The 22,441-nt window shown below is 39.3% G+C and overlaps 1 protein-coding gene across 1 annotated transcript in view; it reads right to left on the bottom strand.

The window, feature by feature from the left end:
- PARD3 (par-3 family cell polarity regulator) overlaps positions 1-22,441 on the bottom strand; it is a gene marked incomplete at its 3' end in the record, with an annotated part of 453,440 nt that overhangs the window by 250,971 nt on the left and 180,028 nt on the right. The window contains exon 5 of the mRNA XM_084260488.1: positions 7,713-7,844. Coding sequence (XP_084116614.1) covers positions 7,713-7,844 — 132 coding nt within the window. The remainder of the gene's footprint in view (positions 1-7,712; positions 7,845-22,441) is intronic.

Consider the following 22,441-nt stretch of genomic DNA (forward strand, 5'->3'; position numbering starts at 1 on the left):
GTACGTTGGTGATCATCCCACTCAGTGCTTGTCAGGCTGCACACGAAGTACCATGTCCAGCTCTGGTCAGCACAGTTCATGAAAGATGGACTGACTGTTGACCGTCAAAAAGAGTGTCATGAAGATGATTAAAGGGTTAGAGAACTTGCCCTGTGAGGAAAGACTGAAGGAGTTTCGGTCTTTTCTCCCTGGAAAAGAGAAGGCTTGGGGCACATCATCACCGTATTTCATTGCTTAAAGAGCAGCTATTAAAGGGGCAGATGTGCTGTCTTCACAAGGACCCTCATGAAGAAGACAAGAGGCTACATGTAAAAGTTGTATCAAGAGAGGTTACATTTTTATATAAGAAAGAATTTTTATTTTTTTAATTTTGTAAACAGTCACTGGAACAACCTCCTCAGGGATGTGGTAGAGTCCCCATCACTAATTTTTTTCAAGATAGGATTGGCCAGGGTGCCAGATAGTCTCATCTAGGATCCCTTTCCCACAAAGGGCTGTACAAGATGACCAAGTCTCTTCCAACCTGGGCTGTTGTATGATTCTTGAAATTTCAGTCCAGTATATGTACACACAAATGCGTATGTGTACAGACACCTATGAGTGTGAGGACACACACGGGCTGCATGTCACCTTCCATCATAAAAATTGTCTTTTCTGGTTTTAGTTTGTTTGGGTTGTTTTTTTAAACTGTGGACACATATAGAGCTACATTGTGCCACTGAATTCATATCTACGCAGCAGCATATAAGTGAAAGTAGATTGTACCCCCAAACTGTCTCACCTATTTAATACACAGTGTGAAATGACAGATTATTTTTCAAAGGAGAACAAGATAGATGCCAGCATGAAACATTGTTTATAAAAGCATCACTACTACAGCTGTCCCCAAGCAATAAAGCTGTTTATTCCAACCTCCTACCTCATCTAAACTGAAACCCTCAGCACTGAAAAACAACTTAAAATCTGTTCATGACTCCAAGACAAATAATAAGAAGAATCTCCTTCCTGAATATACAATTACGGTCATGTCCACAAATGTCCATTTTGTGTAAAAGCACACAGACTTCTAAACTCCATGTTAGTATTTTCTTAAAACTAATACATACTGTAGTTTGAAATTAGATTCTGTCTCCTCACATACTGATGCACTCAGCATAAAGATAAGCCTTTCGCTTTAAGGCTCCTTCTCTGTTTCTGTGGTACACAAGCATTTAGAGAATATTTAATAAATACGTGTATTAGTATATTCAGATCCAAGCTTTATACAGAAAAATACAGAGATTCTTCTGAACTCAGAAGACACAGCAACTCTTCTATGTGGTAGGAACTAGAGTAGATCAAGTTAGAAATTAAAAATCATATGGCTTTTAAATATGGAAACTGAGTTTACATTTACAAATCTGGATCTGAAGCCAGTTAGGTTCAAGGTCAGATTTAAACCTAGAAAAGGCCTGTGATTCTGTTTCTCACTACTGAAAAATACAGTAAAAAATGTGGAACCCACATGTCCATCAGACGAGCTGCTTTTCCCTTCCCATGCCCCTTTTTAAGCATTCTGAGATGTAATACAGAGCCAGGTCCAGCAAGTCTCCCAGATCAAGATGTGTCTGTGTGAACTGGCCACCTACCTAACCTCCACCACAGCCTCAGCCACCAGAAGCAGCCGAGGGGATGTCCATCCTGGACATGACTCAGCTGAGCTCACACACGCCTCAATGTAGACCCAGACACCAGACCAACACAATAGGAATTTGGATATTTTTACATAGGTACTCACACTGTAAACACGTTTCTCCTTTTGGAGCTCACTATGCATAATATAACAATAAATGCAACACATGGACAATGCTGAAACAAGTCAATCGAATAATCACCTAATTGCAGTCATGTACAGATCAATGACACCCAGTAAGACTGGTTTCACATACACTCCTATGGGAAGTCAAAGCCTATTTGAAAAATTCGTTAATGATTTTGACCATATTATATTTTTTAAAAAAATTCCAAAGGTGTGATTAGTCAAAGAAAAGGAAAAAAAAGAAAAAGATTATTACACCTGTATTTAGTAATGGCTCCAGATGGTACTGGTGCTCTTCTGGCAAGCAAGCAGAGCTTTTGGCTGGCTCAGAGCTGATGCAACCACTGATCTTGCTGTGACATAACTGCCCCTCTTCCTGCCAAGTGAAGGGTCAAGGTGGCACTTGATATCTTACATTTCATTTGAGTTTCTGAGCTGACAGAGTTAGCAACTTGCCAATATATAGAAACAAAGGGAGCAGTAATATCCAATCACCTGTAGCAGTTGCAGCTAAAAGAAAATACTCTTAGGCCAAACCAAGCTTTTCATTGTCTTCATAGTACTAAAGCAAGAAGAAGTAGCTGTAGCACTCAGGGTGCAGACAAGCCCATCAGGTAGAAGTCAGTGTTATCACAAGGCTAAGTAGCCCCGTCTCAAGTAGTGAAAAAAGCTAAATTTCCAAGTAGATATGGACTGGGGAGACTTTGAACTCTCACAGGAACACCTTTGGGTGGCCTGATCAGCTCCTTGACTGACATAAACCTCAAGTGACCACTGGTCACTGCTTCTACCTGTCCATAGTTATAGCTTTGGACAATTATTTAATACTAAATCAGGTGCCACACCATGCCTTTCTCAGCTACATCCCATAGCTCTACCTGCAGAAACAAGTGAACTGCACGAGCCGTGGCCTTGTTCCCTAGACTGAAACATTTCTTCCTCCCATGATCAACCTGGTTTCATAATCCCTGGATAGTTTCCTGCCTCTCACTCTGGACAATCCACCGAAGACCCTCCAAAAAGAGACAGAGCTTTGCATCAGGCCTGGAACTTTGAATATATTCATACCTCTATCTCTGTGATACAAATCCTTTATAAGAATTATGACAAGCTTTAAAAGCATCTCTATATTTTATGATTTACATCCTATCATAGTTCTATGTTCATAAAGGTTGTTATCACAAGAGATAAATTCTAAAGTGCATGTACTCCTAGAGGGAAGAAAGCAATGAGACTCTGTCTTGGCGTGGTACAGAGTAATGGATAACCAGTTAAAAATGATTCCTCTGACTGAAGCCTATCTCATCCTTTTTTCCAAACCTTAAAGCACAACTCCTTGCTAATGACTATCATTTTTACTGTCGTTTCAACCTCTACACGTGAGGAGTTTGAGAGAACAGCCTCCAATTCCAAAGCCTCCCCATATCCAGGCCATGAAACACAGAAGTTGCAGACATTTCCAAAGTAGTTAGTCATAACAAAACCTAAAACCAAAAGCCAAAATACACCTGTCAGACAAGGAGAAACATAAAAGAGGTATAAATATAAATAAAAATTAGTGGTTTAAAATCAGAAACCTATCTCTGAAGCTCTGAGTATTTTTTTTTCAACTGACAGTGCTGAAATGCACTAATTCATAGCATCCGAATGTTTTAAGAGAGTACATTCAGTCATATTAAAAGCAGGCCTTATTTTGCTGAAAATACAAGCTGAAGGCAAGTACTTCACAGCTGGAGATCTAAAACCATATGCTACTTGCACGTCTGATCTTGTTGAAAAGGGAACCAAAGAAACTGTACCAGAGTACTATGGACAGATGTCACGAACAAGAATAACTATGGGAGAGTGTTTCTGTACTGCACATTTCTGCTCAAGGAGTCAGCAGTAGTAACCAACTTCTCTTCCCATTTTAGAATACATTGGAGGTGCTTTAATCTTTGGCTTTTGCAAGATACTAAAAGCTACTGGGATTTTAGGAATCAGACCTGTTCTTCAGTAATAAATAACACTGAAATTTTATTTCACCTCCTACCTTGCCTTTATGCACTAAAAAATACAGATATATACATACATGTGTGTGTGTGCATATATAGTCACATATAGTTTTAACTGAACCAATCTCAGTGTATTTCCAAATCTGGTCAACCGCTTCATAATTAAGTAGGACTGCTGCAGGATTTTCTTGCGCCCCTGCCCAGCACACAGCACAGATGGATGCCCTTAATCCCTCTGTGAAACAGGCCTCGCCAGCAGAGCAAGGAATATACCCTTTCGGTTCAAGGTGTCTTGATTGCTGCCAGTTCCAATATTTGACTCATGAAACTAAAATGACCACCCGAGAGATGCTTTCTGTGTACTTAAAGAATTGGTGAGAAGCTTAACTCTTTCATGCCTTTCCTTTTCATGTCTACCTGGTATGAAACAGCATGAGTCCAGATTTGATCAGGGCCTGAGTAAGTCTTGAGGTGAACTGAGGGAAAATATTTCTCAAATAAAACTGACATTACCATATATATGAATACATTTCAGAGGAAATAAGATTTTTCAACTGTTTCTCCAAGTTTGGTTGCTGTGGGGGAAAAGAAAATGCTGTGGAGGGCAAGATGAAGAACAAAAAGCCAGTTTTTCTTTTTAAAGGTATTTCAGAATTAAAAGATTGCAGTTGGGTTTTTTCCTGCTACTTAACAACCCACAGGAGATAATTAATTAAATAATTGACCAAAAGAGTAACAAATACAATCTATTCTTAACTTTCTAACTCTATTCTGAAACCCCACCTGGGTTTTGGCTTTGTTGTTTGGTTTTGGTTTTGTTTTTTTTTTTTTATAGTGGTGAAATGATTCTGGGTACAAAGTTTCACATAACTTATTTCATGAGCTTGAGAAACACCAAAACATTCTGATAAATACAAGGATCATTTGCCCTGTGGACAACCAGAGGGGTCTGGAACTAACTGGGAACAATCCTTAGGTAGGTAGAGCTAACCATTATGTATATTCTACCAGAATATCTTAAAGGATTCAGAAAGCTGAATTAATCTTTTCCATTTCTTTGATGTATCACTCTAATTTAGCAAAGCTCACAAAAGCACAATAGATAGGAGCAAGAGCAATTACTTTCAGGAATTTTAACAGGCTTCATGCATTCCTCCATTCTTAGGCACTAAAACCTAGACAAGTTTACAGAACTGTTTCTCTAACAACTACTCAAATATATGTAATTCTGTGCCCTTATTAGTGTTCCTGCTATGGCAGCTTGTAACGAATTCCTAGGAACAAGGTCTCTTGGGGTTTCACCTGCAGAACAGGCTGTGATGATGTTGCTGAATTACAGTTTGCTCCATGGTTGTGCTTACGGGAAAGGTGTACACACAAAAATAATTGCACTTCTTTGACACATCACACCTTCACTCCTCAAAGCTCAATTCCAGTGAACGTTCGTGTAGGTGAGAAGCTGATAAAGATCACCCTGGCAATTTCTTTCGCCTGATATTCAAAAGGAAGAGATGAGGCAAGCTGTGAGAGAAGTAACTCTATCCCAGCCAGAAGACCCTGTTCCAACAACAACCCTTTGGAGTCTGGAGATGCATCTAGTGTTTGCTACTATTTCCACTGAAGAGCCATAAAGGCAGGACTGTTATTAGCCCTGGTTATCTGTAATGGGTTTTGTCCTAGAGGCTTCTTGGCATCTCACTGCTTTACCCTGGGGCCATATCTACTGTCCCCTGCTTTTTCTGCGTGTCCAGGCAAGGTGGCCACATAGCTCCAGACCTTCCATAGCCCTGCTGAGGACACAGGAGCAGGACTGGAAGACCCGTTAAGTGATCAATAATTAATTGATTATGCCAAATAGCAATCTCCTCATCACTTGTGTTACTTCACAGAAGCGAAAGGCTTAACCAATGTGAAACAAAAAGCCCACAGAGGATACTAAAAAAGATACTAGAGTTTAAAACCCCAAAAAGAGTGGAAGAGTATCTACCTACTGCTACTCCATCCCCTGCCAGGCCCTTCCCTCCCGCTCTCAGCAGAGCTGTGCTGCCTCCCACTCTCACTACAGGCTTTCTTCTCCTGTGCATACCCTGTTAAACAGGCTTCAGTCTAATTAATTATCCTGCTGATATGAAATCACATAAGAATCCTGGTATTCCAGATACATGCAGATTCATTAGCACATTTAAAGAACAAACATTCCCTCTCTCAAGAAACACCACCATAAGCAAACTAAACCAAAAAGGAGCAAACTTGCTCAGAAGAAACATGGTATTTACAATTTAAGAATTCAATCAGTTAACTCTGGTAACAAATAAGATTCCAAGATCCCACTAGTGCCCAATTATTTACCTAATTGGTGAATAAATCGAACCAGTTAAGTTGTTCAGAGACCAAAATCAGCACAAAACTTAATATAAAACTTCATGTATTAAAATATTCATGTACCAAACATTTTATAAGATGATTACTATTAAGATGCCTAATCCAACTTCCTTTGCTGATACAACAGTTTCATTAACTGCCACGGTGAAAATCTAATGACGCATGGAAACATGCCCCAAAAACATCAAAGGAGCAGAACCGCCACAGGGGATGCTTTCAAATCTGAGCACAAACTTTCCATTTCAACACAGCCAGGTACAGAGACAGCAGTTAAAAACTCATCTGCACTAGTTCTATATCTTTTGAGAGGAAAACAGTAAGAAAGCTATCACTAGCACAAGAAAATATACGAGGACCAAAGAGACACTTTTTTTTCCCCCCATAAAACATGTATTTTTACATTAATCTGCAGCTAATTACAAGAACACAAATAGTCAAAAGCTCACATTTGGGGTGGGTTTTTTAGGTTTTTATACTCTGTGGTATTACTTAAGCTCGTTTTTATCTAAGAATTGGGTTAAATAAAGAATGCTTGGAATATCCTAGGATTTGGTAATGCAGGACTTAAAGTATCAGAATGGGATTTGTGGGTGAAGGAGACCAGTCCCTTGACACCAGCCCAGTGTTGGACTTTAACCTTCCTCTCCATTCACAAGGCACAGTGTAAGAAGCTTGGGCTGTCTAAAATGGCAAATTTCATTTTGAAGCTCCTCAGTATGAAGTAAATTCTGGGTATAGCACTATTGCTATAAGATGCAAAATTTGTGCAAAACTCTGTTTTCATGTCACCTTGTATAAAGCAGAAAAATGAGGTAATAATCCTACATATGTACTACCCTATACACGGGCTTCCTGTTATATTCCGAGTCTCCATAGTAAGGATGCATCGTCATTGTACATTTGAAGGCACTTCTTGAAAATTTCAGACATATACAAATACATAAAGTGATGGCTAGGTAATTTTAGTTTCAAACCTTTAAACCTCAGTGACTACCAGCTTTTTATTAAAAAACAAAAACAACAAGTTGGAATAACTTTGTGTGCCAAAAAATGCCCAAGATCAAAAGCAATATAAATGTACACTAAACAAATATGGTAACACCATCTTCAAATTTATAATGACTATATTTTTACAATGTTAAAAATAACAAGCATTTCAAAGTGTAGTGCCAAAAATTACCTACATTTGGCTATTCTGCAGTAATACTATCAGCTTTCAACAGCAAAATGTTTATCAAAATAATGCTCTCTAATTAAAATAACCCTGCTGGTATCGGCTGTGAAGAACAGCAGCACTCCATATACTATATAAACATGTTTGTGACTCAAAAATGAAATAATTTGCAGCTGTCCATTTCAGTTTTAATGCAGTTTTTTGGAAGCAGAAGGAATCCCATACAAATTCAGTCAGCATACTGTTGGCGCTTGTGTCGTGCTTAGAAAGCCTGAATCACATACGAATACACTTCTTTGTAACAGCTTGGAGCAGCATAAAGATTAGATTGATAAAGTAATATATATATACACATATATATTACCTGTTCTTGCCTCTCCAGCCACTTGTCCACCATGGGATGACTGGCACTTAACGATGAACGAGCATTGTCTCTCTGAAACTGGTTAGACCAGCTACTAGTATCTCGTGGTAGGCTTCTGTAGTTTTCATCTTTCTAGTTTAAAAGAAACAAAAAAGTGTCTTATAAAAAACAACCAGTCTTTGCACATTAACAATGCAGCTGGTTATTAAACGAACATGAAAGGAAGACTGACAAAGGAGAAATGCAGGTCTGCCTGGACCCAAGGACAACACGATTGCCCGGCCATTCAGCTGCAAGAGTTCCCTTTCCTTAGTACCAGTGAAACCTAACTGAAGCCTTTGGAGGTTTTGTAGCTCCTACACCCACTTGTGCTTCGCTACCTCACTTTTCCAGCCTCAAACCTCTAGTACAGACACTTCACAAGCACACACTCAGCAAGGCTTCCAGAGCATCATGCTCTGTAGTTTCATTCTCATCAAAAGCAAATACACCATACAACAGTCCACCCAGTCACAGCTAAGACCACTATATAATTTTCCCAAGGCTCTGCATGTAATCAATTTTGCAATCAAAGCTGTCCCACTGCTGCAGGTACTGTCCTTTAGAGAAGAATAGCAAGCTATAGAGTTCAAAGCTTGAATTTATTATTCCAGATACTAAAGCTTTGCTTGGTTTGCTGAAGGTATACAGTCACATTTGTAAAACAGCAGCAGATGGAGATTGTGCTGACGGAGATAAATCAGTCTCAACAGGATAAATGTAAAAAAGACTTTTTTCTTTGCTTTTTAATTGATGAGTTTGTCTGCACATCTTTCCCACAAGCTGTACAAATTCTCCACCTTCTGAAGATGATTAGTCCTTACCCAGTCTGATCACTAAAAGCCAATAAAAACAGAGGTAGATCCCTAATGACGGGAGCTACCCTTAGTCAATAAATTACTAATAACTTACACTTACTTCCCTCCAACAGAAATAATAGATGTAACTGAAATTCTGCTTAGCTTTTTGAAAGAGGATTATAAATATACTGTAAGCATCTTTCTTTCAAAAGCAGAGTATTTTTTCCAGTCATTGTTTGTCTATCTTCACGCTATAGCAGATAATTTAGGGAGACTACCTATTTTTAAAACAGCACACATTTTACAATAGTACTTATTTTAGGAATCTCAAAACCCCAAAAAATAAGCTACCACCAGTGCACACTCACAGCTACATGCTGACAGGTAAAGACCTTTTTTTTTTTAAATTTATAGCACTCACTCAGTTTTTGTCTCTTTCTTACATCAATACTTCATTCCATCAGCATGAGTATTTCCTTTCCCTATTTACTGCATTGGTATTTCTTTGGCCTATTAGTCCAATATTCTAAAATGTGGACCATAGTATCAATTCTGTTACAATTGTCCTTCAGAACTTTATTTCTTGCAAATGAATGACAGGCTGTGCTAGGAAATTCAGGGCTCAGTAAAACTGTGATATGCAGCACAGTTTTCAAAAGCTTCCTGTGTGAGAGCAGTCTTTTCCCAGACATATCAAACTTAAGCTTTCTTAATTGATGACAGCTTCTTGTCTTGAAAGAGACTTTGTAGTATAAAATAACTCTTCTATTTCAAGACATTAAAGCTTCAATTCAACCATCACATGATTACCTTGTAAAAATATGTACGTGCAAGTAACTAGCCTAACAAATCAGCATCAGAAATTAGTTTTCACCCTGCCAGAAACGAGTAAGGACTTTGTGTCTTTCAGCAACTACAAAAAAAAAAAAGAAAAGATCTGGTTTCCCAGTGTGGTTAACCACAGAGTGACCTGAATCTTGCTCGGTCCCATACTTAGAAAGGGACAGTGGCAGTCAGTCACTGCTTTGTACAACTGTCCCTTCAGAGCCATAAAAGTCAGGGAACAGTGTGTACAAATTGATTTTTCCCTGTTGCTTCTCTTACTCCATTCTCCTCTTCTGATAACAGAGGTGGCACGGCTCCTATAAGCCAAAACAACAATTTCTCTTGTTGAAAGTGGTGGGAAGGAATAACAACAAAATCAAAATCTGACAAAGAAATAGTAGAAGATCATTTTATGCACAAAACCCCCCAAAGGGTTAGTGCATGAGTTATTGTGATCTAACAATAACTTGCCATCTCACAGACCATCACCTAGTCTGAGTGAATAGAAATTTCCTCCTACGTAACAAGATGTTTTCTGTATTTCTGTCCTTTATAGATAATTCCATTTTTTTATTGATTCATGTTTACAGTGTTCAATGTAAACTTTACAGTGTTCAATATAAACTTTTTTCAAAGACATTTTTATCTGCGCTACACAAAAATCTCTGTCCACGTCAGAACCACAACCTGTGTGCAGGAGTGTTTTGCAAGAGCAAGAGAGAAGGAATGAACGTTCACAGAGACATGTTGTTCTTAAATCAAACACTAAGTCTCTGATCCTAATCATGCAGGTCAGTTGTAGTGCTTGGAGTTTATACTTAAAATTCACAGCGTACAAGGGAAATTATCTAAGGTACAGAGTTAAATTAGGCTTTTGCTTGGTGCATCTATACTACCATCAAGAATTCGGCAAGTTTACTCCTAATCCTATCTGTGCTGACCAAAAGAGTGTATTGATCCCAGCTACTGAAATCCTTGTGCTGCAGCCCACTACTGTAGAAGGTTGCCTTTCTCCTGCTGAGACCTACACAGAAGGCATCAAAGTCGCTCAGCAATTTTTCTGACAGCAGAAGTAAAAGCTGCAACAGGAGAGAGATTGGTTTCCGTAACTTGTTGTGCCTTTCAGGTTAGTCAGAGAATCAAACTAGGACTATTATCAGAGTGGATTAAAATGCCTTACCAATCACATGCAGGTTCATGTTGGTGTTAGCCAAACAGTGAAGCACTGAAGAAAAACAACTGGCCAGAAACAAGTCCTACATTGCTTTTTGGCAAACAGCTACCCCTGCACCCATAGGGCAAGCTCCAGACCAGGAGCAGACACCAGCTATTTTCAACACACGTGGTGCCACACATGGTTCTTCTTGCAGACAGCTACACCCCAAAACCCAAAGATGCTGCTGGCTACCTGGAGCACTGTCTATGCAGGGAGCTTCATTACTGCTGCTGCCAGTTCTAATTCAGAGAGAGCAGTGGTGATAAACTATAGAGGTGGAGGTGAAAAACACATCACTGCAGCTGAGACATTGGGAATTACTGAATTGTCTGCAATTTTTTCGCTATTTAAAATATATATATATAATGGTTTGGGGTGTTTTTTTGAAAAATATGCAGATGTTAACCCAGAAAGCTTTTCTTCTATTTAGCATGATCTGGCATTAGCACACATGCTGCCAACATCCGACTAGAAAAGATGTCACTTTAAACTTCAATGCCATAAAGAAAGAGATTTCATGCTATAGAAGCCATCAGGGTCACAGAGGGAATTCTCATTTCTTCTGGAGCTGCAGCTGTAAGCCCTCCTGGGACCAGGAGTGACACGCATCATCAGTTACAATTAAACGCTCTAATATTTTTTTTAAAGAAGTTTCTTTCCCAAATATCTTTGGGGACCACGAGCCATGTCAGCTTTATCATCTTTGAAATGGAAATTGATCAATATAGCACTAAAACTGTCGAGTCACAATATTACCATTGCACTTAGCAGCATTTTGCAGTGTTTTTAATGAGGACATATAACCTAACACCTAAAGATTTAGTTCAGCATGGTGTCCCTGCGGGGCTTTGCTGGAGGGTTGGGTGAAAGGGGACAGGAAAAATCAAGCAGTTTTGCTATACTTTTAAATTCAGATGATTTGCAATATATAACGAGCTTCTCATCAAAGACTGCAGCTTGTAGATGAAATGATGCATTAGCATGATCTGTGTACTTCAATTACTAGCTGTCAGTGCATAAACTCACTTGTGATTTTAACTCACAGTTGTACTCCTACAGTACTAACCCAACCAGAACGTCATCCACGTGGTGCAGTGACAGTTCCTTGTCTGTTATCTCACTTGTCACTAGGCCACTTTCCAAACAGAGAAGTTGGGGGTTTCCCTTTGTTTTGACCTCCTGCATGGCTAATGTTCAGTGTAGCAAATTTTGGTGTGTTTTTTTAATACCAGATATCAATATAACAGATTGAAGACAACTTCAATATAATTCTCTGGAAGGAGATCCAACAATGTAAACCAAGTTTTCACTTATTTCTACAGCAAATTTCCCACTTCTTTATTAGGATCATAGAATCATAGAATAGCATGGGTTGGAAGGGACCCCAAGGATCATAGAGCTCCAACCCCCCTGCCACAGGCAGGGCCACGAACCTCCAGGCCTGGATCTATACAAGGTTGCCCAAGGCCCCATCCAACCTGGCCTTGAACACTTCCAGGAATGGGGCATCCACTACTTCTCTGGGCAGCCTGTTCTAGCACCTCACCACTCTTTCTGTAAAAAACTTCCCCCTAATATCTAATCTAAACCTTCCTTCCTTTAGTTTTAATCCATTCCCCCTTGTCCTGCCATTGTCTATCCTTTTAAAAAGTTGAATCCCCTCCTGCTTATAAGCTCCCTTCTGGTACTGGAAGGCTGTAATGAGGTCCCCCCACAGCCTTCTCTCCTCCAGGCTGAACAAGCCCAGCTCCCTCAGCCTCTCTTTGTAGGGCACGTGCTCCAGCCCTCCAATCATACTTGTGGCCTCCTCTGAACCCTCTCCAACAGTTCCACATCTTTCTTGTATTGGGGCCCTCAGATCTAGACACAGTATTCCAGATGGGGCCTCACGAGGGCAGAGTAGAGAGGGACAATCCTGTCCCTTAGGACCGTCACTAAGGGAAACCATTTAGGGCACTGACCTTTTTTTTGCTCACCTTTTTTTTTTGTGTGCAGGGTGCACTTTGGGAAATGCTTCTCTCTTGCTTGAGTTTGACTCCTCATGATGGCCCAAGATTGAGATACGATTCGTCCATGTTCATGAGAGATACAGCTTTTGAGATTATAAATTCATTTGACATACTCTGGGCAAATTCATATCTAAAGCCTATTTATTATTGTTGAATTACTATGAAGGCTGCTCTTCTTTTTATACTCCGTTATATATGTTAGACCCTAAACAGTTTGAACAGTTTGGTGTCACTCTCAGACAGGATGCTAAAAGCTGTAATTAACAAAATAGTAATATATTTTATGTAAATACCTCTCTGCCTGATGCAAACGTCTGCTTCTAAAAGCAGTAATATACACACATACCCATGTTCCATGCTGTCTGAAGGTCTAGTAAACAGATTAGTGGAGCTTTTTGTGAAACTGGTTTTGGACTTTAGACAAATAAATGAGGGATAAGATCAAATAGATCCCTATTTCTCAAAAAAAAAAAAAAAACCAAGACCGCACAAATAACTTCTATTTTACAGGGCAAATACACTACATATTAGAAATAACATGACAGATCTGTTGAATAAAGACCAATTACCTTTTAAAGACAAAAAGCCTTTCTTACATATAGAGAACAGATTCTCTCAATTCATTAGCAGCCTTTAAACAACAAATTGTACCAAATTTCAACAGGTTATACTCAATTACCTGTAGCAGTCACTCCTTATAAATATCCGTATATCTTAAGAAATTGACACTAGTGTTGGGTGAGCTTCCTTTTTCTCTCAGTAGATTCAGTTAACTTTATCATCTTACACTTTAGTGTCAAAATTTGGGGGTTTTGAGGCATACTGAAGAACATGATCCCAGGAGCTACAATAATTGAGATACAGCCCAGCCATCTAACATAGGAAGAAACCAGTTCTGGTCACCTAGCATCAGGAACATTTGACCTTAAGCCATTCTCCAAGGAGTAAAGTAAAGGAGGAGTCCCACATTAAACAATTACTGCAGCTTTGTGCCTTCTCTCAGCTCCAAAGCATGGGTCACTTCCAGCAGCTGGTAAAACCTGTTTTAGGATGCAGAAGATACAAATCTAACAGTCCAATAAAGGATATGCATGCCCAATCCATAGTCATCCTGATGTTTTTAGAAGGACTTGTCTTCAGAAATGACCCTCTCTATAGCTCTGTGAATGAAACTAGTATCTTACGTATCAACACTACCTTACTAGGTGCCAATGAAAAGCAATTCAAATGCTGGTGTTCTGCTTAAGTATGATCACCTTACACTCAGAAATTTCCAGAGCTGTTCAATTTCAATTCATATACTCCATGTTATCCTTTGATTGACAAGCAAGGTCTGACCAGAAAAAAAAAAAAACAAACCAGTAACTACAGGCCATGACAAACAGAGTTTTCTGTGCATGTGGTGTTAGTTGTAAATATTTAGTATCAAAGAATATGGGCTAAATTAAGAGTAAATTAAAAAACATAGCACTGCCTATCCAAAACATTCTGTTGATCTCTCTTGTTTACAACAGAAAAATAAAAAATGTCACGATCTCTGCACGTATATATGCAAAGCCAGAAATTACCAGGCAGTGCCTACTGTCATTTCTCAGATGGAGGGACAGGAAAGAACCTGCTTCTTCCATTCACTTTTTACTTATTAATCTCACAATAAAACCTCACAAAAGATAATGCAAAACACCCAAATAACATACACCAGTTGGCATTCTGTAATTATAATTCATAAGCTGGATTTTATTTCTGTAAGCTTCTTAACTAAAAAGGCATGGCTTTCCACAGTTTCATTTTAAAGAAAAGTAAATGAACCAGTTAACTTAAAATGTCATGAAGCTACAGTTCTGATTCCTGTACACATTACACTTGGAAATCAGCTTCCCCTTCTATTTTTCACAAAAGTGAAATACTGCCTGTTGCTTTGCTGCTTTAGAGGCTTCTGAAGAGTTTTTGTTTATATCCAGCTACGTATGAACCTACATGTCTCTCTGTTTATATGCAGTAATATAATTATGCACAATCTTGCTGTTTTCACCAGATATTTGCTTTTGTACACAAATTTATACAGTGTTTTATGTCAATTTTGATTTAGATGAAATAGCATTTGTAATGCTGTTTGTTTAATTTAAATGCCGACATCCCTTCATTTGATTCCTAGGGAGATCCAAGAACTGAAATTGCAGAAGGGGGGCAAAGCTGATAATTAATTCCAAAAGTATGCTCTGAAGATAGAATTTAACAAATAGAATGTTAATATTAGATATACTTGGGAACTAAAGGAAACAGGAAACAAGGGGTACAGAAAACTTCATGAGGGTCTTCTGTTTAGAACTTATAATGAAGAATATATTCTGATTGACCAGTACTATCCTTTTCAGTTTGGGTTGGTGCTTTCAGGTGCCCATTCCTCTAACGCAGGAATGCGAAAGGTGCAACTGGCTCTTTGTATGTTTAGAAACCTGCATCTGCAGTCCTGAAACGAAGGAAGGCAGCAGAGGGATGAGATAACCCTTCTGTCTCTCAGACTAGATTTTTCCCCCCTTTTTCCTCTTTACATTGACAAGTGTGGAGAAGGGTGGTGACTTCGGGTCAGGAACAAGAAGGGAATGCCCCAAACTCATAGCAAGCAGCTGTGTCTTCGCACGCTGACAGCCCTCCTCCCTCTGTACAGACAGGGCACTCTGCAAGGCTCCCATCACCTCATCCGACTTGCAAATTCATTTCTGACCTTGGCCAGAATCCTCCTGCAGTCTGTGGGGAAAGGCCCAAACAGGCACCAGACAGGTGGTTTGTAGCAGTGTGTTCCTCTTCTATCTGGCTTTACAGCAACACTGTCACCTTCGGCTCCCTGTCATCTCACAGGCATCCTCTCTATTCAGTTTGCTTGTTTATTAATTTACAAGCCTTTCTCACACTAAATAGCTTTCTCACACTAAAGAGCTCACCATCGTTCTCCATCTTATGGCTTTAGCTTTGGTCCAAATTTCTTTCACGTTTTGTGCTCGGCAGGCAGCACTCTAAATTTTGACGTCTGCATACAGGAGCTGAAGAGCTCATTTATAAGATGACAATAAAACTGAGTGGTAGCACAGAACAGCCATCCCCTTTCTGTCAGGTAGTGAAAAACATCCAGGTTAAGTGACATCTGTTTCAACATCTGTTTCAGCCCTAAATTTAGTCATAAGGAACAAGCCCAGAAGGTCAGAAGGCATTCCTGGTTCGAAATCCTGTATTTACTGCAGCTAAACTTCCCCACTAAACCAAACCACCTCTCCCCAGCCATACTACTACTTTGTTTAGAGTAGCGCAACATTGGGTCTGAATTTTATTCTGACACTACTTTGCCTGGTTGTCTTTCCTTCTCTTCTTGTTCGATTGGAATTCATTCCAACATGACCTAAAAATACAACCAATACTGTATAAAAGGCTGAAATAACCACTGTTTAAACCATGCAGGCTCATGTCAGAACACAGTAGGGAAGCACAGCCTGCAACCTGGATTTTCACTTCTTTTTCTCAGTAGCTACAAGTGCAGCCAAAATCCAAACCTGCTTTGCACCAATAGACAACCTTGATAATATGAAAACAAGGCAAATACACAAATCTGCAGAAACTCTTGAGCCACAAGTGTATACTGTAACTGCATGTTTGTGGGTTACAACTAAATTGATGAGAGCGGGTCAAAACCAGATGCAGCTATTGCCAATGAAAACATGTGTGTTTCTAAACTTAAGAAAAAAATAAATCTTTTTTGAAAGTTTTTTGAAACTTATTCCATCTTGTATCAAGCTACTCTTTCAGGCTCAAGGGTTTGCACCTTCAAACCCAGGGAAAGCTGCAAGAACATTAAAAAAAAAAAACAAACCCAAGAAATAGAGGTGAAGATTTAAACATGAGAAATTGCAGAGTACACACTGACTTGGATGAATGGCAAAGGAAGTGTCAGCTGTTCATTACAACTTCAGTTATCCTGTGCCATGTACTTGAAAGCTTTCTGTTTTCAGTATAGCTTTCATCATCGCTCAGAGGTGCCGTACACCGCATTTACTGAAGCGAAAAGACAAACAATCTGTGCGTGTTCCATCGCTCCTTCATCACCAACAAGAGACTCGCACATCCAGACCCTCCTCAGCACCCCTAGCTTGTGAAGCAGCACCATGTCCCCTCACCTAAGGACCAGACATTGCTCAGACATCCTCACCCATCACACAGAGAGATGGGATAGCACAGCACTAGGAGAAAAAGACACATTCTTCCTACGCTAGAAGAACAAAGACTGAGAACGATCATCACACTTGCTCAGCCTTACAGCAGAAGTGGGAAAATCCTCACCAGCTCTCAGACCTCTTTAGTGTCTTGCACTAATAATCTCTTTTTGGGGACAGAGAGGGGAAATTTGATATGTGGGCTTCCACAAATAGATGACTTGGAGCAAAAAGAGGTAAAACAACAAAAGAGATGGAGAAAATCACACCTTCACTTTGGATTTGTTGTTGTTGTTGTCTTTTTCCTTGTTTCTTAGCACATCTGGTCATGACTGATTTTTGGATGCAAACAGTTGAATCCTGTCTGTGTACACAGTAATCACCAAACAGTAATGCAGCATCAGGTGATGCGCATTGGCTGTTCCCTTTCTCTGCACCAGGATTTTTCACTCTGTGTCTCTCACTCCCTACCTGCTGATGAGGAATGCTGCACTTGTTCTCAAATTTTTGAAAGTCAGGAGTTTTGAGTGCTTTATCATAGAGATTTTAATTTTTATTGCACTAAAATTCCACTAGCTGCTTGGCTAAATAAAGGCAGACTCTTCTTCATGGTTCATAGTGAAAGCACAGGAGGCAATGGGGGCAGAAAGTAATTTATCAATATATAAGAAGCAACTTTCTTCATAATAAGGGTAATCAAACACTACAAGACATTGTCCAGAAAGATGGTGCCGCCTCCATCCTTGGAGAACTGTATACTCAAAACCCAACTGTACACAGACCTGAGTAACCTGCTCTAGTTGACCCTACACTTTGACCAGAAAGGTTGGACTAGGTGATCTCCAGAAGTACCTTCCAACTTAAGGTGTTCTGTGAGTCTGTATAAATTTTAAAAGCTACCCAGGACAAAAAATGACACACAGTCTGTTTATTTTGTATCGCACTCTGCTTCCATATGATTCCTCTAAGCTATTTCATCATCACGTGACAAGCTGCCAGCAACAATTTAGGATCACAAAGAGAGAAAACTGATGTGTGTAACTTTCTGTTTTTCTAATTTCCATTAATCTCTCTCCCATAACACCATTTTCCACATTAAAACACTACTTCATCATCAGTGGATAACTCACTCTCATCCTCCCTTCACCTCAGTCTTTGTGAAATCACATTTGAAATGACAAAAATCGTGACTGTCTCACTGAAAACAGCCCTGCTCAAATAAACCTGGATGAAGCAACATTCACGCTACTAAATCCTTCAGAACTTCTGTTTTGGACACTGCATTTTTATTTTGAAAGCTGCATCCGTTAGACGGGGGTTTAAAACCTAGCGTGACAGAGGTGCCAGGCTTCCTGCATGCACCCTGTACTTCTGCTTAGCTGATTCTACTGTATCATAGCTCTCCCCAACATTGTGATCTGGTACACACCACCTCCCTTCTGCAGGAGTAGGAACCAGAGATGAAGGTTCCCAAGAAGCATCAGCCACACTTCAGGCTTTTAGTCCGCAGTCTTTCCTAGTCAATTTAATTGATTTGCACGCCGCAATTCAGACTCCCTGGCTATAAAATGACACTAACACACACAGTTCTGATGCAGGGCTCTTCAATCCTCTGAAATACAGTTTAAAATCTACTGAAATACCATGTCTTTGATGACAGTGATAAAGCAAACTTTGCTAAGCTGTGTAAAAAGACTCAAAGCTAAACAAAACTAATTTTCACTTTAAATCTTATTTTGACACTGACATACCATTACTGTTGAAGCTTTTCACATAATGCACGCACCCTTTTCTCCTATCTAGACATACTTCATTAGAGAAATATTTTTTTGTATTTACAAAAAGAACTGGAAACCACTGCATCTTTCACATAATTTAGAAAACCTACAATCCAACAATCTGGAAATTGCGCCTCAACTCATCAGAAGAGCAAAAGCACCTGCAAAAAGAGATGGTGGGAAACACAATGCTTTACAGGTAAGGGATTTGACATTAGATGAGACTTAAATCACTCCCATACAGTTTCAAATTCTTCCTTTACAGTTTAGAGAGCTCAAAGATTAAATTTCCAATTAGGAAGAAAACACATCCTAAAAATAATTATTCCTACAAGGCATGGCTATTTTCAGCTTCAAAATACATATATGGGCAAACTCATTTAAAAACAAACAAGCAAAAAAAAAAACCTGGCTGCTGACTAAATGGCAAAGAGAAAAAGAGAAGGAAAGAAAAAAAAAATCAAGAAACCGATGTGCCAAGCACACTCAGCTATGTGTTTGCTGTTGCTGATCCACCCCGCAGAGCAGGTTGCATGCCATTTGCTTTGCTCCAGGTGGGTGAACCCAGGAGCGAGAGCGGCACAGACGCCCATGCACAATCGTTTTTCTCTCTCATTACTCTCTTTTGTTGCCTTCTTCTTTTTACTGCACATTTTCACTTCTTTCTACTGAACCAATGCTGTTATCTCTGATACAATATATGAACCAAATTCAGAGAAGTCACAGTGGGAAATTTTTCATAAGCCAGTTAGCCATGGTATATCCCTGCATTAAGCGAGGCAGGTTAAGTAGAGAAGCCATGTGTCTTTCAGAGAAGCAGGATCAAGGCAGATAACTAATTTGTAGCAATATGCAATTCCTCACCATAAATGGAGCTGCAAATTTAATACATGCTGAAAATATATGGGATAATTAATTCACAGTTGTTATAGGACACATTGTATCTGGTTGTTGCATTTATATTCGTCCAATACAGTAACAGACATATCTAAGGAAAAAGAAGTGTGATTTTTATTAATGCAGCTCACACCTCTGAAGGGCAGCTAGTTAGGCCAATAGGCTTTGGTACCGAATTATTAAGGATGTGATTCAAATTAACAGTTATTTAGAAAACAACAATATCGAAAACATTTTGTTGCAGTGGAGAAAAAGCACACATGATATGCTTCAGCTGCATGCAATCTGTTCAGCTGTACAGTTCAGCACAATTCAAACAAAATTACAGCTTGCAAATCAGGTATTACCACAGGCCTGGGAGAAGGTATTTTCACTAAGAGATTTCTTCCTGTTTCATTAGAATGGCTCAAGAAGGCAAGAGAAAGGATTAAGTCAAGCCATGAGTCACTAGGTAAAACAGGTGTGTCTCACACACAAAACATTATCTAAAAGTGATTTTCATATTCAATTTTTGAAAAGTTCCAATAAGTGTATGTACCCACTATAACCATTGCCAATAATCATAAGCCAGTTTTGAGAATACTTGCACAGATGAGGAGACTAAATCATTTGGCTGACACCACTCACGGGAAGGATACAGAAGGACAAGGTCGAGAATTACCTAGCTGAGTACAGTTACAAACACTACAAGGACTTGCAAATAATCAGTAATACGATCATTCTTCAAACAGATAAAGACTTTGGGAAACAGAATGTCTGCTTTCGAGTTGCTTTTACGAGTGAACAACACAGAATAAAGAAATGATTGAGATTCCTAGTCTAAGAAAACAGACTGTATAGTATTATCCTGACAATAAATATGATGTTTCTTTACAATGAGATGATATGAAAATGGATGAGAGAGCATAACCAGTGTAGTGCAGCAGTTTCATACCAAACCTTCTAGTAGAAACACATCTCAAGTTCAACACACATGCAAATCTTCACAAGACCTACTGAGGCCCCTCTCTGGTCATTCTTTCCCTAAGGACACAGGAGAGCCTGATGTCCTACTTCATCGACCCCAATAACCACAGGTAGCACTAGTTTCTTCAACAGGATCCTTCAAACATCCCACGTTTTTCCTCTTCCCCAGTGCCCTTTTCCCTTTCTGTTTGCCCAGAACTACTGGCATATGTCCTGGCTCCTCGCAGCCTTCAGTGCATGGCAGCACTCCCATTCCTTCATTTAATCTCAACTTGGGCATCTGCCCATTTTTCTGCCATTCCAAATTCTTCTTACCCAAAATGAAACAAACACCAATAAGGAGTCTTCTCTCACTTGCCCCCGAGAAATAAATCCCTTCTGCCAGATACATGCAGTTTCCCTCTGCTAATTCCTCCCAAAATTGGACAGGGTTTCTACCTGTCAGTTATTTCTCTTTAGAGGTGACGGGTTGAAAGTAATGTCACTTCTTAGAGTCAGTAGGTGGATGAAGCTTTTGGCAACTCTCCCAGAAACCCTTTTCTTGTTTCTGCAAGATACTGCTGGGGCAAAGTTGCTAATCTACAACTGTGCTGCAAATCTCAGCCCAAGAACATATGTTCTTGTGCTGTCAAGAGAGAGAACTGCAGTGTAAACATTACGTAGTGCCAACCGCCCACAAAAGATATATGGGTGCTCAAGCCCAATGCACTGAGCAGAAAATTAAGATTGTTCTCATTGCTTTGCTTGAAATGTCTGTGTCATCTATAATCAACGAAAACAGCCTGGAACAAAGCACAGCCATCTCTTTTCCTTATCTGAGTTGCTGAAGAAAACAACCTAACACAAGAAAAGTGAGGACTTGTTCTAGTTCAAATAACCAAAATACATTTGTAAAATTTCAGTGCCAGTACTCTGGTAAGTGATTGGTGACAGAGACTTCAAAAACACACCTTTTAGAATAATATTACAAATGAAATCGTTGCCAACACTGGGAAAGGAAAGGATAATTCTTAATATCCATTCCTAAAAGAAATAGGATTCACTACAAAATCTCAGCTCTCATGAAGAAACCAAGATGCTGAAAGCAAAGCACACACACAAAACCAACCCCAGTCCAGTACAAATGAACTTGGGATGATTTCAAAGCATACCTTGCAGAAGCTGTTTTCATTTAATCCCAGTTGTTTACTGCATCTTATCTATTAAAAATATTGCACTCAGTAATCTGCTTTACTTAAAGAACTGATTTATAGAGTGTGCAGAAAAGGTAAAATAAATTATCAGTATCTATTGCACTAACTAACCTATGCTAGTTCTTTCCAATCTTCTTGATTTAATGTTGCTCTCTTGTGCCTTGCATCCCATCCTACATGAGATCACGTGCATTCCTTACCAGTTTGGTCACTATGCTCCAGTAGACATGAAATATTTTCATGAAAATCAAGTACAGGCAGAACCACTAACAATGCAAGAAGACTAGTGTGAAAGATTAGCTGCTGTTCAATTCTCTCCGATTTCTGCTAACTTCACACACTCAAAGAAATCTGATTATGCTATGTATGGCCCTCCACATCTATGCTTGTGGAGTAATGAAGTGCTGCCTCATTATGATTTCAGAAAAATTAACTGAAAATGTTAATACTTCACATGGATTGGATTATCATTTTTCTTCTCCAAATCAGCATAGTATAAAAGGTCTTTTTCAAAACAACGTGCACTCTTGTGCCACACCAGCACATGTAATAGAAAACATACTATTACCTACCTGAAATCCAGCTCAAGGAGAGACCTAATGATACCACATTAAACTGACACCTCTGTGAGAAAGCAGACCTCAATGCCTATGAGCACTGTGCTTTTATAAGATGCTTTTGAAACAAGCAAAAGCCCACCAAGGGCAGTTCAGTTCATTAGCAGCATGTGAAGATTTCTTTATTTGAGGTACAGAAGTCCTGGCTGCAGTCTTAGTTTGCTGCACAAAATACTGCACAAAATTA

The sequence above is a fragment of the Gallinula chloropus genome (assembly GCF_964237585.1).
Source record: "Gallinula chloropus genome assembly, chromosome: 2".
Lineage (NCBI taxonomy): Eukaryota > Metazoa > Chordata > Aves > Gruiformes > Rallidae > Gallinula > Gallinula chloropus.